The sequence below is a fragment of the Lepisma saccharinum genome, chromosome 13 (genome assembly GCF_977018435.1).
Source record: "Lepisma saccharinum chromosome 13, izLepSacc3.1, whole genome shotgun sequence".
NCBI classification, from domain to species: domain Eukaryota; kingdom Metazoa; phylum Arthropoda; class Insecta; order Zygentoma; family Lepismatidae; genus Lepisma; species Lepisma saccharinum.
Genome location: NC_139241.1, coordinates 2,948,714 through 2,967,257, shown reverse-complemented (window position 1 = coordinate 2,967,257; position 18,544 = coordinate 2,948,714). Strand labels below are relative to the sequence as shown.

Below are 18,544 nucleotides of genomic sequence, written 5' to 3'. Positions count from 1 at the left end.
TCATTTTGAACATTTACTTTAACCACCATTTGAAACATTCAGTTTGACCAGAAAGTACACTTATTTTTCAAATTGGACTCTAGCCTTTCTTTTCCCAGAAATTTAACCTTGTAGGTTGGAAAATAAATTTTCTATGACAGTTCAAAGTGTGTATACATTTTTTTGACTCACCCGGTATAGTGCTGTGTCTAAGGTGAAGATGACAATATTATTATCCGGATATCCTTTATTTTTTGATTTCATATGAGCATCAGTGGATTATTGAGATGGGTGATGCTGCCAAATCTAGGCGGTGAAAACTAAGAATAAATTGCCATCACTTTAAAGTTGACGGTAATAGCAGCGCCCCCCACCACTCTGACACCTAAAATTACTCTAGGAGGCACTTTATGCAGCCTTCGTTAATCTAGCTCGTTGAAAGTCACCTTTTGCTCTATTAATGGTGAAATGTAGTTCTTTCATGCACATCAGGTTTGGCAACACTGCCAGGATGGCCATATGAGGGAAGTAGGTTTATGGGACCATTATTTTATTCATTCTCTTGGGAATATCAAACATCCAATGACGTAGGAAAGTACATGGATGGGAAAAGGACACGTTGAACTTTGTCATAGTAGAAGGAAAAGTCGAAACTCGCATTTGATTAGCCGTAATGTAAGTTGAAGTTCCCATAAGGAATACATGGGATTCTGTAAATACTTATTAACCTTCTAGCGGGCGCGTTCATAATCGTGTCACCAGCGGGCGCGTGATGCATTTTTTACGTCATTTAGTATCATTCATTATGAGCAAGAATTTTTATAATATAAACGAAAATGTTTTTGGATCTACATTTATTTATATCATATCTGAGGTTAATATAAATTAAACATATTGAAATTCAAGTTAGAATGCTGAAAAAAAAAGAAAAGCACAGTATGTAACTTATTACATATTTATAGCGCACCACGCTTTTCATCAGCAGGCGAGTGTCGTACTTTTTACGACAGATATTCCTGCTGAAAACCTAAATGTTACAAGTCTATGTACAAACACTATACATTCCAAGTTCAAAATTGACCGAGTCGAGTAAAAATTCTCTACGTCATATGAAAAAATTATGGGCAGTCTATGGAAATATCCTGTGTACACACTCCCACCTCCCCCTTCCCTCACCGAAAACACACACACACACACACTTACACACACACTAAGTAAAATAAACCAAATAATAAGAACTTACTTTCACATTTTTGGATATGTCCATCCCCTCAAAACATCCTGGGAACGAGCCTAGCTACCAAAGTAGGTCAAGTCGCGATTAGCCTTTCTGTGCATAAAGCGGACTCAAAAACAAAATCGAAGTCAATCAATCTATTCTATTCGAGAAACTTGAAGGATACGCTGAATTTCGATAACGTCTACGTTTTGTCGACTCATTTTCAACAATGACCTGACAAAATAATTACAGAACAGGAGCAGGCATGCAGCGCAAACTTTACGACACGGTGTTCTGATCTGAAATAAACAACAACTGACAGAGTATAACATATGGATTAGTAACAATGAATGCTTATATTCAACACAAAATACCTCTTTGAGGAATACAGAAAAAGCATAGGTCGACGAATTCAAAGGAAACACAAGAAAATTAAAGAAAATTACTTTTGGCGTAAATTTTGCGCAGGCGCACCCACTCGAAGGTTAATCATATTTTTCAAACATCGTTTCTACCTTACTAATCAACTTGAAAAACAGTTTCCACTTGCAACGTGGAGAGAAATTCATACTCTCTTGCATACTAAACCCTTTTTTAAATAGCAGTGCCCAATGCGACGATATTGAAATAAATGCACAACTAATTGTCCCTCCTCGCCTTCAGTTTAACTGGTTTTTGTGTTATTTTATTGTAATGAATGCACTAAAATAAACAAGAATTGCATGAATATTTGATGACAGATAATGACAGAAATCTCAGTGAATGATGATTAGATTACATTGATGACCGAGTATGTACAAGACAACACCTACAATCATGTCATGACTTGATCCTTCGGTGACAAGATGTCTGTCACTCAATGTGCCAAGAATTCTTCCTTGTGTCAGATATCCATAACTGTGAATGCTAGAAGAGCCTTTTGGTGGGAAAAGTATGACAACAATGAAAGACTTGTATATCATCCTAATCAGGGGGATTTAAAATCTGAGCCTATAGTCTATCCTTTGTTTTGAATCCTGCCGACATTATTATTAACAGTTTTATTTATCATCATGGTACTTCACTTCCACAGATTGCATGTTCTGTATTAATAACGCTTGTAAACTTTAAAATATAGACACGTATGATTAAACATTATTCATTAAACTTTGATAAAGCAATACACTTGGATTTAACAAGAGAACACTCACCTCTGTTTCCTTCTGGCTTTTGTGGCAGCCAATTGATGAAAGAGGGACTCAAGAGTCAATTTCTTGCAGGTCATCAGCATTCGTTGTGAGGGGTGCCAAACTAGAAAGTCTGCTATCTGACACTGAATTTCTGAGGGCAGTTCTAATTCTCTTTAGAACATTAAATGCCATTTGATGGTAAAATGCAGGAGCAATGTTGATTTCCACTGTCAATATCCCTCCATCTGACTTTCAATTGTTGGCATTCAAAATGTTTACACTTGTTTCTTCGAGGAACAATTGTTTATATTCGAACATATTACGTGACCTTGCCTGGCTTCCTTTGCAGTCTGCCATACAGACTTGCACTCCAGTTATAATGCAATACTTAAAATAGGGCTATATAAGAAGCTATTTAAATGCTAGAATCTCCTACCTTCTACTTTCTTTCATCATATAAGCAAGTAAAAGGACTTCAGATGATGATTTATTTTACAATTATCACAATATTAAGGAACTTAAGTAGTGGATGGTCTTTGCCCCTTCAGCGTCTCATTTTTGTGCAGCCCCCCTTGACTATAGCCTAGTGGTAAATCACCCGCTGTTCCTCATCATAACAACATTAAAGTGTAGAAAATGTAACGTAAAAAAAAACTATCAAATAAAAATCAAGGCAAGAAATTTGGGAAGACAAATTGTCTGATTGACGAATTGAGGAGTTGATAATTCAGGCTACATGCTGTCACCGCATGTACCTTGTTTTCTCATCCTAAATTTTGCATCAATGTATATGTTCCTTCAGGGAAGGGTGAAAAAACTTTAATATAGATTCTCCCCCATTTGAATTTGGTTCAGAGTCTGAGGAAGACCTTGCTATAAGTTTGAAACATGGTAAAGGGTATAAAAACCCTATCTTCCAATTAGTGAAGGTAAAGGCAGACCATTCCACTGACCATTTGTTGTGGCTCCAGATGGTTGTGAAGCCTTCACTGCTGGTATTGTGATAAAAGAACACATGCTAAAAGATGATACATCGATTTATTACATGTAAACATAAATGAACTGTAGATTACACATGAAATGAAACAATGTTGCGAACGATGATTTTTCTCAGAAGCTGGCTGTCTCAGCTCGATGACATTCAATTGTTTTGGAATTGAACTCAACACCAAGAGATGGCACTAGTTGGTTTTTCACGTACTGCCTCAAATTGACAGAACACCATATTTTAACTGTTTTCCATACGTTCTTTTCTACTATACACCCACAAAAGTAATTGTCATTTACATATCACCCCTTCCCACCCCACCCATAGGGGTGTCTTAACCCCCACAGTATTTATTTCCAGATTGCAAGTGATATGTGTACCAAGTTTGGTTGAAATTTCTCCAGGCATTCGAGAGTTATGCCGGAACAAACAAATGTACACACACACACACACACACATACATCATTTCTATATATATATATAGATATTGCATAGTTATTTATGATGTTACTGTTGGAGCCTTCTTTAGGTAAGCCACTCCAGCGCAGTAATTAATTTAATCCAGTCTTGCATTAATTAATAGATTAGATGTTATAAGGTCACATTTCAAAATGTGTAACTTTATCTCAGTCCTATTCATGGCTTTCTTAGCCCATATTTGAAAGAGAAAAAGCTGGCTCCTGAGAAAAAGTGACCGGCGCCTGATTTATTTTTAGTTCTGTGTACTCCTGGTAAAAAAGTGTAAGTTTTAGAAATTCAGTGAGAATGTTTTTGAACAGAACATTTTATTTTCTTGTTAGGTTCCTGTCCTCGGGTTAGTTTTAGTTAAAGATACTCATTCCTGTATTGTGCGATGACCACCAATAGCCCATGAGCTGATGTACCATTAATTTAAAGTCAATCAGTTAGTCAATTTGTCTCAATTTTTAAAGAATTGAAGCTATAGTAACACACATACACACAAAAAATTGCCTGCATTGTTCACAAAAATGTTATAAACTTTGTCACACTGTTTACAGTACTATTTTTATTTAGTGTCACTTTTGGCTAATCGCAATGATGAGGATGAAATTGATGAAGGGGGAACTCACGATTATCAAAAATCCCAAGTTATTTATTTCTTTGTTAAAAGAACACAAAAAGCACGATAAAAAACACTTTAATAGTTTGTCGAAGCTCTCGATTGTTGAGATTGATAGCTGAGGGTTTCACTGTTTTATATCTTGATAAATCTTTATTTTTCAATAATGAATGTTATAAATAAAAAATGTTTATTTGGTATAACACGAAACTTAAAATACCCATCTCCCTCGGCCATCAATCTCAACAAACAAGAACTTACCCACACTGCAAGGCCACAATGCTATCTTCTGGCACACACAGCAAGTAGCAACACCAGCGGAACTTCAACTGCGTCCACTTCACGAACACTTCATCACTCGACCAGCCCTGATGATTGTTCCGAGGTGGAGTCGAAAGCTTGGACAAACTCTTAAAAGTGTTTTTTATCATGCTCTTTGGGTGTTTTTTGTTGTTTTTAACAAGTAATTTGGTGGCACATGATGTAAGAAGTTTTTCACTGTCATATTAATTATTTATGTACAGTCAAGCTCATAAATTGCTAAGTATATTATCTATTACAAGGGTCGTTCAAGGTTGACCGGGACTTTTATTTCTAGACAGGAAATATACATACATAGAAGCACCAAACTATGTCAGTTTTTCAAAGTATTCCCCCTGAACATCCAGACACCGTTGCCGTCGTTGTGGAAGTTCCTTGATGCCTTTGGCGTAGAAAAAAGTAGGTTGGTTGGTTGGTTGGTTGATTTGTTGTTTTAAGTCCACTTTATGCACAGTAAGGCTAATTGGGACTGGACCTACAGTTTAAAGTGGGATCCGAACCACTTGTGCCTCCACCGGGTATCGAACCCGGGACCCCTTGATTACAAGGCGACGACGCTACCACTGCGCCATTGGGGAGGCCCTAAAAGTAGGTTGGTGTCGTAACCACTGCAGGACAGCGTTCTTGAGTTCCTCATCTGTCTGGAAGTGCGTCTCGCCCAAATGCTCTTTAAGTGCCCCAAACTGAGGCATAAATCTGGACTGTAAGGACTGTGTGGTAAAACCTCCCAGTGCACGCTGGCCAGTGTTGTTTGAGTCAAATGGACCGTGTGGGGCCTGGCATTGTCATGGAGAAGAATGACGTGTTTCGACAACATTCCAGGGCTTTTCTTCCAAACAGCCCAACGTACAGCACCGTGAAGCAGTGTTGAGTAATACTTGGCATTAATTGTGGCACCCTTCTCCACAAAATCCACATGGATAACACCTTTCATGTTCCAGAAGACAGTTCCCAAAATCTTACCGGCAGACGGCAGCGCTGTGCTGTTCTTGGGTGGAGGGGAACTTTTATGGCACCATTCGTACACTCTTGCCCGTGACAGTGTTTGTCCACCATACTGTGCTTGCAGTCTACGCCAAATTTGAGCAGATTTCTCCTTCACGAGAAATTTCATTATACAACGCTGTTCCACAGCAACAGATACACTACTTGCCGCCATCTTTCTTTACACTACTGCGCATGCGCCAAATGTGTTGCAAAAGATCATGGTTACTCGCAAGGAATCATGGTCTGTCCTGCCCTAGTAATGCAGAGCTACATTGATTCATAAATATTTTACGCACGAAAGTCCTGGTCAACCTTGAACGACCCTTGTACTATCCAGTGCAAATGTAGACATGAATAATCATCACGAAACTTTAGATGGGATGTCTTAATGGCTAACACAGCACAAAGAACAAACCTAAAATACTAACTAGCCTAGTGATGTAGGTGCATATCAATTTATTTTCATTACGTGTACTAGCATATGATGTGTATTTTACTGCAGCATATATTTGCTTTGTTTTCCTAGGCCTTATTGGCGTTGTTACTACTCCAATACAGATGCTATCATATATGTAGTGGATTCAGCTGATCGAGATAGGATAGGCATATCGAAAGAAGAATTGTTGACGATGTTGGAGGTAAGGTGGATGGTAATTTTACACTTCTTTTAGAATGAGGAGGAAAAATGTCTCCTAAATGTATAAATGCAACATAATGTACCGTACATGAAACACATCCCTTGATAGCTAGTGTTGAGTCAGTCATTGGTGTTGGTATCTGAAAGTATTAATTAGAATTTTATCACTGCAGAGTTTAAATATCCTTGAAATTATGCATAATGCATAATTTTAATTACAGTAAAACCTCGTTAATCCGAACTAATGGGGGGATAAGTTGACCGGTTCAACGAAAGCCCAGATTAACTGAAATAACTTAAAAGAACAGTAGAAAGTGCATTAAAACTCAGTTTATAGCAACAAAACATGTTTATTATAGTGTATGTGAAGGGCATAGGCCTAAATACAGTACAGTAAAATGTAAAGCAATGCTGTACATACATATGCGATACCCATATTATGATGATGTGCCCGATGGACCTGGCTCTGCATCACTCGAAACTGTTGCTGTGGAAGTTGGTTTAAAGTACATGCCTATATTCTGTTGGGACAGTTTGGAATGCATTTCCTTGACTTTTTTTGGGTGGGGGGGGGGGCTTTTGCCTTTTGCATGTTCCGATTAAGCGAAGTCCGACTTATCGAGAAAAGGATTTGCTGATTAAATTATTATCTAGAGCTGAGCTGATGTTTATATCAATGCTGGTTGAAAAAATGTAACAATTTTAAAATCGTTCAGTATTAGTGGGGAGTATTCACTCCAATTATAAACTTCAGTTCACCAGTATTAAAAGAACTATATCAGAATGTAAAAATACCTGTTATGTAATCGCAAACTTCGCACATAATATTCGTACAAAATTGTCATGTGTCATTTTGCACACACACACTGATCAAATTACTAAATATCTCGATGAGTTTCACTTGATTATAAAACTAGGAAGAATGAGAAATTTTGTCAAAAATTTGAAAAATAATAAGTTCTTCCATAAAAACGAAATTTGAATCACACCGAGGAAATGACAGATTATGGGAAGGAATCGACTGGTATGAGCCCGACCCTGTGGCCGAGTGGTTAGCACATCGCGCTGCGACGCCAAGGGTCCCGGGTTCGAATCCCGGTCGGGTTTGGTTGTTTGTGAATGTCCATTCATCAATTTCATCATTTCATCACTCATCCCCTTCTTCGCAAATTAGCCAAGAGGCACAAAACGCGAAGTAAAATAAACTAAAATCAAATCAAATCAAATCGACTGGTATGAGTAAAATATTCTAAGCGATACTTTCTGATACAAGTACTCATGTGAATATTTTGAAACCAATACATTTGAAGTACATTGATGTGATTTAGTTCCAATGGAAAACTTATATGTAAAAAGTTACAAGGATAAATCATCCTAACTGCTTTTAATTGTTACAAATTTACAAGTATCGGTGCTGGTGGGAATCAGAAAACAATCGGAGCTTGTATCAGTATCGGTTCACAGTGGTTTTGACTCTGCCCTGATTAAGTTTCGAGTTTTAATTCTACCTAATGCACTTATAGAAATAATCAGAACGGTGTACAGTTTAAACTGAAATCTGAACCACAATGTTCCTCCACTGGGCATAGAACCCGGGACCCCTTGATTACAAGAGGATGATGTTACCACTGTGCCATCAGGGAGGCCTTCTTGCCATAACGATGACATAACCAGTCTGTCTACTGTCTAGGAATTCCTGGAATTAGGCGATACTGTAATTATGGAGAAATTCTATGTGAATTTTATTTACAAAAGTGAAAAATCTCGGCATCTAGTATTCCAGCCTCATAAATGTAGGCAGAGGTTGGAAGAAAGCGATATTGCATTCAGATAATCTGTATTTTTGTTCACTTCACATAAAAAAAATTAATGCAGTTTGAGTTGCAAAGTTACATTTTTGCATTTGAGAATAGCTAATTTTATTTTAGAGTCCTCCTTTGTGCCCATGCAGTCTAAAGTGCTGTGCTTTGGACTCCATGTGCGGGACGGCATGGGTTCAGTTTCTGGGTTCTCGGCCTGTGTATAGGTCTGGTGGCAACCCACCATCGTGAGGAATTTTGGGTGCTAAGGGTGAGTAGCATAACCTGGTCTGGGAAATCTCCTGTAACGGCTGACGGTACGAGGTGCTGACCCCACTTCACTCCATTACCAGTTGAAGATCTCCACACCTCTAGGCAGGATTGTGGGAGGAATACTGGCAGTCGAGAGATAGGCTAAGGCCCTTCAAGGGCTTTAGTGTCATGGGTTATTATTATCATCAATCTTATTTTACCATGTAGCAGTTGAAATGTCGAACAATTTCCTCTCAGTTTTAACATTCGTCCAGAAATATTATCTAGGGCTTGAATTTTATCTTTTTATTTCAGCTTACAAGTGGCTGTTTCCATTCTAACTATGGTTTTTTTCTTTCCTGATTGAGTCTTTTGTATTTTTTCTGTGTACTACGAGGGTGGTTTGAAAAGTTCTCGGAATGGAATAGAAAGAAACGACTTACAACAGTGATTTTTTTTTTATTTTTCAATGTAGTCTCCCTGTACACTAATGCACTTGGTCCGGCGATGTTCCAATGCCTTGATCCCATCTCGAAAATTAGATTCCTCCCGGCCTGTGAAATACATGTCAACTTCGGCTATTAGTTCTTCCTTTGAAGAGAATCTCCGTCCACCGAGGAAACTTTTGAGTTTGGGGAAAAGATGGAAGTCTGAGGGAGCCAAATCAGGCGAATAAGGCGGATGTGGCAACAATTCGTAACCAAGTTCATGCATTTTTGCCATGGCAACGACAATTGTGTGAGGTCGCGCATTGTCCTGATGCAACATGATTTTCTTTCTTGCCAAACCTGGCCTCTTTTCCCGTATCTTATGCTTTAGTTGGTCGAGGAGATTAGCGTAGTATTGTCCCGTAATTGTTTGACCAGTGGGAAGATAACCGATCAACAGAATCCCTTTCGCATCCCAAAACACTGACGCCATTACCTTTCCGGCCGACCGTATTGCCTTTGCTTTCTTTGGTGGTGGTGAATCAACATGTTTTCACTGCTTTGACTGTTGTTTTGTCTCTGGGGTATAGTAGTGGACCCACGTTTCATCTGTCGTCACAAACCGGCGCAAAAAATCTGTTTCGTTTATCTTAAAACGAGTCCAACATTGTTCGGAAATGTCCACTCTGATGCGTTTATGGTCCTGTGTTAAAAGTCGCGGCACCCATCTTGCAGATAATTTTCTCATATCCAATTCAACTGTTAAAATGTGATACGCCCGTTCGGATGACATTCCTATAGCTTCAGCAATTTCACGCACTTTCAGTCGGCGATCCTCCATGACCAATTTATGCACTTTTTCAATAATTTCTGGGGTAGTAGCACATTTTGGGCGACCACTACGTGGATCATCTTCTAAGCTGTCCCGACCAAATTTAAACTCGTTTGTCCACTTTGCAACAGTTGAATATGAAGGAGCAGAGTCCCCCAGTGTGTTCAGAAAATCGGAATGAATTTCCTTTGCTTTCATACCTTTCTTTACGAAGTACTTAATCACCGCTCGAATCTCGATTTTTTCCATCTTCACAAAGCACTGCACGGGAACAACTACAAAGTGACGTCCGCACCACAGATCTCTACCCAGAACACTGACGTGCCACGTGTTTATTAATAAAGAATGGCTTATTACTATGCGGGAACCTCGTTGTCGTAGCACTGACATCTGGTGGTGATTCCGAGAACTTTTCAAACCACCCTCGTACTACTGTTCATCATTACTGAATTCTATCAGTCATATCGGTAATTGACCGAACTATTTTCCCCATCTGTCGTCAGTGTCTCCTATCTCTCAAGGGAAGTTATGTTTTTCAACAGAATTCTGTTCTTGGTTTAAAATCATGCTATATTTTTCACACTCTTATATACTTTTTCGTACATTTGTATTTGCTTTCTTTCTGATATCTTTATATATATATATATATATATATATATATATATATATATATATATATATATATATATATTTGTTTGAGGGCTATATTAAGGATCTTGACAAAACTAAAATATGAAGTTTTTATGAGTGGTTATATTCTTTTGTGTGTAAGGATAAATAAAGATAATACCACTCGCAACTACAACCTTCTTTATGGTTTTAACCCTTTTTGCTCAATATAGAAGTACAATATCTGCCCCCGTCTCCCCCAGCTTTCATTGTTTTCTGAATACTTTCAATTGATTATAATTGTTATGGCGTAGAGGTCTAAACTTAAAGTTGAAGGGCTCGGGAGTGAAACATGGTAAGTGACATTTCGGTCATTAATGAGTTTATTAAGCAGAAGGGTTCTTAGAAGCTATACTGTAGATAACTTGTTTTCCTCTTGTGTTTACCAATTTCAGAAGGCTTCACTGAGTCCAATGCAAATTGCATGACATGGCAATTACATGCGAAAATTGAAGGATGGCTATTTTTACTTTGTAACTCAACTATGACCAAAATGTCACCATGTTTTACTCCCGAGCTCTTCAATTATTAGTGCGTATAGAGTTTGGATAAATAAAAATGCATCTTACCATCAATATACAGTTGAAGTCGGGTTATACGTTTGTCAAGGTGAAGAGAAAATAATACGTACAACTGAAATTACTTACAAATCAGATTTAGATACCATGTCGTATTCTGTAATTGTATCTATTTTGAGGAACAAGATGCAGTTGAATACAGGTTATTTCAGTCATAAAGTGGTAAATTAACGAATCTAAAGTTTGATTCTTAAATACATTACATTTGCCACTTTATTAGTGAACACTTTGATTCTGAAATAATTTCCTTGTAATCAAGGGATTCTAGGTTCGATATTCGGTGGAGGCACATAGTGGTTCGGATCCCACTTTAAACTGTAGGTCCAGTCCCGATTAGCCTTACTGTGCATAAAGAGGACTTAAAAGACCAACTCAATCAATACTGAAATACTACAGTAGACAGTTTTACTATACAATTTTTAGAAAAATCGTCTAAAATAGCATTTCTTTTTTTACTAATGACTGTGCAAAGTGCCTAAATCTGCAGCTATTTCATTTTTAGTTTATTCCTGTATAAATTTTATTTTCTGGTCAAGCATGTAGCATTTCTTGCTGTTCTCAATGGCCGACCAGTTGCAACTGAAAACTGTCACTTCTGTGACATTGTTGTAGCTTGGTTACGTACAAATCAACTGTATTTTATGAAAATTAGTACATATAACACCGAATTACATGTAAATGCATTACTTACAAATAAGGTTTAATTAACATGTTTTTAAATCCTATTTTGCCGGGACCTACAGTAATTTACGTATAAAATAGAATTACGCAGAACTGAGTTACATATAAAACAGTCTCAACAGTATCTCTATTTTATAGTTTTGAAGAAGAAACACATTTTTTTTCTATCTTTAATACGTTTGGTATTTTTACATGGTGCAGTGTCTTTCAAATTTTGCAAAATATTGTCTGGCATTTTTTTAACAAGTTTTACAAAAATGGGGTGTTAGTGTCTCTTCGTTGGCCTGCCACATTTCTACAGTCCCCATTTTTCACGACAATTAGATGATAGCAACAAAGGAAAACCTTATATATACATATAAGGAGAGAAGAGAAACATACAAGGTGTTACTCGTTCCCATTGAAGATTTTCAAGTGATAAAGTGACTCCCTATATACTTCCTGGGGGGGGGGGGGGTGGAGGTGTCACCACGTGAATATAGATGTCACCATTCAACTTGGTAGATGACGTTTCCTGTTTGACCACATCATGAATGGATCGTAACTTCTTTTCGATTTATGCAGTTGATACAAAGTTACCTTAGGTACACAAGGACTGCCAACCTCTACTTTTCCTCGCTTTAGAAGGTATGGTCATAACAGGCCTTTTTTTTCAGGCCCTATGTTTACAACCCCGGTAGGGTTTCTGTTACGTCAACAAGATGAAACTTCTTTCGAGTGTGCTATTTCCAGCATTGTAAAGCATGCAATGCTCTTGTTTGTTTTTTTTTTAAAAAAAACACATATTAAGGAGCATCACAACACAACTTACATAGAATATGTGTATATAATGGAGCATAGAAAAAATTATAAATAAGCAAAAGCTTAAACTTGCTCACTGTTAGTGCTGGAAAGAACTGAAAAAAGAGCAACTCTGGATGCATTGTTTTGGCTTCACGGTATTTCTCCTTTTAATTTTTTGGATCCTGCTGTTCAAATTATCGAATTCGGAAACAATATTCCTGTTTTACAAACCATGAAATAGTTTCAGTTGTTTGATGTTGAATTTTTCGTTTTCTAATGAACAAACGAGTGACAAGACAGATAAAGGTTTTTGTTCTTTAGGTGACACATTTATCTTAGACAGAACCCTTCTTCTAGCATATCTTCACACTAAGGATGGTCAAAATATCCGGAATCCAGAAAATGTAAAATCTGGATTTGGAAATTTTACTATATGCATTTCGGAAGCAAAGGTTTATAATGTTCGTTCCATCTTTCCAGAAGATATTAACAAAGCTCTTATTTTAAGTTTTGTCTTCCTCATTTCATGATCATATATCCAAGACCTGTTCAGAATGCTAAGTTTTGGTTGTACTGACATCCGGATTGCCTCAAAATGCTGATTCTCTGGTTTTACTATCCAGATTCTGGATAATTGAAAGTCTGATTTGAGCATCCCTACCTTACATGACTTGCACAAACGCTGTTATCATCACTGACCTGTTCATCAGATTTTTTTGTTTTCTTGAGATAGTGTGGACATGTGTTTACAGGACATAGCGTGGACATGTATGTACAGCTGACTGTTCAGGAGAAAAATTCCAATGGAAGTGAAGTGACGTAGTGACAGGCAACTCCACTATTAGGTTGAGGGAGTGCACCCTGAGTCAGAAACACATGCTGGCCTCACTGTAACAGGTGCAGCGACATAAGTCATTTCCGTGTATTCTTTTTGGACTTCTTTGAAATAATAAATAATAAACGATACAAAACTATTCTGGACACTGAAAAGAGGAACAGCAACCTGTTGCCGCAAACACACACTCTGTGTGATTGACACAAATGAACTTTCTGAAAAGACAATGAATGTGTCAGCTACCCCTAAAATATGCAAATGGACCGGTCCTTCCCTTTATTCCTGCACCTCATCTCCCCTCGATTGGGGATATCCTCGTGAGCTGACTGCTGTATGGTGCAGAGAGACATTATTATCACTCGGACACTGTGATATGAATTGCATATAAAAATAAATGGAAATATATGAATACAGGATCAAGGAAAGAACACAGAAACATGTTTCCCTTGCCAACACCATGCAGCGATCATTTGTCCCTATGACATCATAGTTTTACAACCACCAGTTTGGCAAAAAGGGGCGTTATGAACACACTTCCGAAGCAGGCAGTAACACACTGCGGGAATTTTCGGTTTTCCAAATAGTAATAGTGCGTTTTTATAAAGATTTTCTTCGGACAAAGCTGAAATATTCTTAAATATGCAAAACTCTCTTTTTTAATCAGAAATGCAAATTATGAATCTTTAAATATAACCTATATTATTTTTTAACCATGGCATCAAGGTGAAAACACCGAAGGATGCATATACGCATGTAAAATATTGGAGCTTTGTAGTGCAAGGGTGGGAGGGAGTGCACGAAACCACAATCCTGCCTAGAGTGCCAAAATGTCTAGCTACAGGGCTGTACCAAAGACTTAGAGGGACCTCCCAGGAAATACAGACTCCCTCAGCAACACAAATGACCTTCAAGATGAAATAAGACACCTGTGCACAGCTTTCAGACAGAATGGATACACTGAAGACATCATCAATAAGACACTAGAGTGAGTAATGCACAACAAGAACAACCAACAAACAAACCTGAAACTCTCAGAGAACCAAGAAGAGAAGATACCATCATCCCATACATTGGGAACCTCTCCGCTGTCATCAGCCGCATTCTTTCAAAGCACAATATTAAGGGAGAATTCTCACCGAAGAAACACGCGACATGAGATACGTGTCGCTTGGAAGCGAACCCTCAGTAATCAATGCAACCTTTCGAACTGAAGAAACACAGCAAGATGCACATGTCGCTTACGTGCCTCTCGGACTGTGCTGTTTTCACAATATCGTGCATCATGTCGCTTCAGTTTGTTGTTCGCGGTTGCGCAGTGAATGCTTCACTCCAACGAGCTATATTTAGACTTTAGAAAAGAGCCCAACCGTAAGCCTTACAGCGTATTTGAAGCTCAAATTTGTTGATATAATAAAGTATCGATATGTACAATGTTTTAAGATTTAAACGCAACGTTCTTTTCACTTTATCAAGTTTTTTGATGCAGTCATGGGCTGTAATTTGCCTTCAACATCGTGCCGTGTTTTCACCACTTACGACACTAGTCTAAAATAGATAATTCAACATGGTCAAGTAATCTAGTGCATTGTTTCTGAACTGCCGGCCGTCACCCGATACCGTGCCCTCGTATCAACTATACTGAGCTGCGAAAGGTTCTGTTGAAAATGGTTGACAACTGTCATAATCCCAATATCATATTTGAGTTGTGAATTTTCATTTTTAAAGTCCATTTTATGCACAAATATACTTATCAGGACTCTACCTATAGTTTAATGTGGGACCCGCGCACAATGTGCCTCTGCCGGTTATCAAACCCTGCATCACTTAATTACAAAGAGACGACATATTCATATTTTTATATTTGTCAACAATTCTACACACACAATCAAACTATTATTACTCTTTATGATTATGCTAGACCTTAGTTATCATTATTTAATTTCATAGGTACATGTTAATTCATACATAGAATCTTGAATACTGTAAAGGTAGTATTTACAAGGAAATTTCTTGGGCTAAGGGCATTGACTTAAAAAAATACCGGGACATGGTTTCACGAAGATTGAGAACCCTTTCTCTAGTGTTTTAGGTCTTTGCTTTATTCAGGCTGGAAAGTCTAGGGTATACAGTTTGAGGGCAGTGCATATTATTTCTCAGTTTTCTCATGCACAACATGCCTCTCCCCTGTTTCAATAACTTGCACAAATTTTACAATGCGATTTATATGCAGAAATGTCTCTTGTTAAGTTTTTTCGGGTTACTAATAAACTGATTAATGCAATTATATCTGCACCATCATGCGACTGAGCAAAGAAACAAGTGTTGCTTGCTGCGTGTCGCGTGCATCTTGTCTCTCCGGCAGGGTTGGCAAAATTTGTAATTTTAAAAAAGAAACAAAACAAACAGTTTTTTTAGCATGTTTTAAATGTTTTAAACAGTGTTTCAAACAAGAACCGAAACAAACATGGTTTAAAGAAATAAAACGTTTAAAACATAATGCCAAGAAGACTTATTTTCTAAGAGTAATGATTAATAAAGAATCTGTTAATCATCCAAGGATGCACTGTGTTCCTATTATAAAGTAAATACTTGACTAACTTCTTAAAATACTTCTTAAAATACACATGTATTTTAGTCTTAAATCTCGCATGTAGGCTGTTCGAGAAGCTTCAATTAATCCACAGTTGCCAGATCCACTGAGTCTACGTGGTAGCTATTATGTCTTTTTTTGTTTTGTTTTCTAATATATTTTATCGTGAATGCATCTGACATTATCAAGAATGTGCACATTTTGCAGTGTGATGTGCACATTTTGCAGTGTGTTAAGTGAGGAACAAAACGGTTTCATTCGTGTAGTATTCAATTTTTAAAATATTTTAAACAGCTGTAAAAGAACAGCCACGTGTTTTAAATGTGACCCACGGGCATTCATCACAATATGTTTCTTTGTTAATTCAATATAAATTTTCAGCCACTGAACAGATTTCTAAACAGAATAAAATGCATTGAATGAAAGGCGTAGTTATAAAATACACAAATAATCACAAACTATCAATCACCAAGTATCAGAATGTGTTTTAAACAAGTCTGAAAAAAACATGTTAAAAAACTTCGTAAAACACTTTGTTTTAAATGTTTTAAACATGCCAACCCTGCTCTTCGGTGTGAATTCTCCCTAAGATCCACAAACCACCACAGAAAGTCAGAGACCGACTTTCATACCCTAAAGATGACCTAGGACAGAAGACACCCGGGGTTTACCATGCCATCTGTACCTGCGGTAAAGCCTACATCAAGAATTTTCGTCCAGAAATATCAGGGTTAGCAGAACATTGCATCCCAGAGGACCATGGAGTCAACTTCACAACCACCAAGATCATCAATAAGTCATCCAATTACTGTGACAGAATCATCAAAGAAGCAATAACCATCCACGAGAAAAGGAAAACCTCAACAGGGACACGGGACTAGAACTGGCTAGCGATAGTTGACTGCGAGTGCAGACGTTGTAGAGACGACACCTAATTGGCCCGCCACCTACACCATATCCCTCCCACACCCAACCATACCCTAACTATTTTCCGTACTTCAATCCCTGAAGACGAGAGTGGCATTAGCTCTCGAAAGCTCAAAAGCCTATCCAGAAATCACCCAGTATCCCTAGAAAACATCTTCATCCCTCAAAAACAGTTGAAAATTACTCAAATTTAATAAGTAAAATGGTTTCTGTGTGCTTTCTGAGTAGTGTGATTTGTGGTACAACCAGGACAACAAATGATGAGCCCCCCTCAAGCAGATTTGGCTACACTTAAACCTAGCTCAACATGCCCATATGAGTTTTTTGCTCAAGTGTAGCACCCCGTCTAATCCAAGATTTTTGTAAAAATGCCCTCGGGAATTTCCCGAAGCTACAGTGTACAAATGATGAGCCCCCTCAGATTGATTTGCCTACACTTATAAAAGGCATTTCTGTGAGATTGTTGTCCATAAATTTGTTAAAAATATGCCCCTTTTTGATATTGTTTTGGATACACTTGAAATTAAGCCAAAATCCTCATAAAACCCATACCTACACCCATACATATTTACTTCCGGTTTAAGTTCAATTGGATACCAGGTTCAATTTGTTTATCTAATATTAAGACAATGTAATATGCAAAAATCTTTTAGAATTGTTCTGTAACTCTCTCATTTCTTACATCATAAACATATGATTTTTCACCTATGAGAATAACACTACATATAGTGTCATCAGGGAGTGTATCGTGGAATTCACAGATAATTTTAATAAAAACTCTCGGGAAATTCCCGTGAAAAATTATGACCCCTCGGGAATTTCCAGTTTTTTTTCTTCTCGGACCGGCTTAGGGTATATAAAGAGATTTTGCATTACTCCTCAGCCAGTATTGTGAGAGTGGCTGAGGAGAACAGATGTGTTGTTACAGTGCTTCTCATACTTACAGGCCTGTTTGGTTTAATATATAATTCATATTAAATATATTTCTGGTATATTGAACAAAAAGGGCTTATATTTTGTATAAAAAATCTGATATTTGTTGCATCCAGCTTGTTTGTTGTAATCCACTCTTATTTAGTCAGGCTTATATCTGTCCCAGCCTGTTATACAAAAATCAATACATAACACTCAGCGCTAGGTCATTGCCTTTCTAGGACATGCATGTCTGTGCAGGCATTTGCGGAAGGTCAGTGTAGATCAATATTTATTCTCTTTTTCCACTTGTAGGCTATTAGCTTTACAACCTGTCATAATAAGCATAGAGTTTTGGTTTAAAACCCAAAAAAAATTTATATAATAAACTGAGAATAAAAATTAACAATATTAACATATTAAATATACACAAGAAATATACAAAGCACACAGCTGAACAAAATATATATATATATTAAGTACAAAATTTTGAATTGAACCCCAGGAAATCTTATATAATAAACCAACAACAAAAATGCCAAATCAAAAATATTGCAATCAGTGTAATAAAAATATATCCAGCCCCAATTGGGCCAGACACCAAAAGAATTGTGACCCAGGCAAATATAGAACTCCCACTAAAATATGTCCTAAATGCCACAAAATATTTAGCAAGGCATATTTCAATAGACATGTGGGCTCTTGTTCTGCACAGTTATCAACATTGCCCCCTCAACCATCTACATCTGGTCTGAAAAGGAAGCATGAAACACCTGTTAATGCTGGACCGGCAAAGCAGCCACGCTATGAACCCATCCATAGCAGTTTTAACGGCCAATTAAGGGATCACCGTTTTGTATCAGAGCCAAGATGTGAC

The 18,544-nt window shown here is 37.5% G+C and overlaps 1 protein-coding gene across 1 annotated transcript in view; it reads left to right on the top strand.

The window, feature by feature from the left end:
• Positions 1-18,544, top strand: part of Arl1 (ADP ribosylation factor-like 1) — a 42,180-nt gene that overhangs the window by 10,835 nt on the left and 12,801 nt on the right. Inside the window, exon 4 of the mRNA XM_083133791.1 lies at positions 6,271-6,382. Coding sequence (XP_082989917.1) covers positions 6,271-6,382 — 112 coding nt within the window. The remainder of the gene's footprint in view (positions 1-6,270; positions 6,383-18,544) is intronic.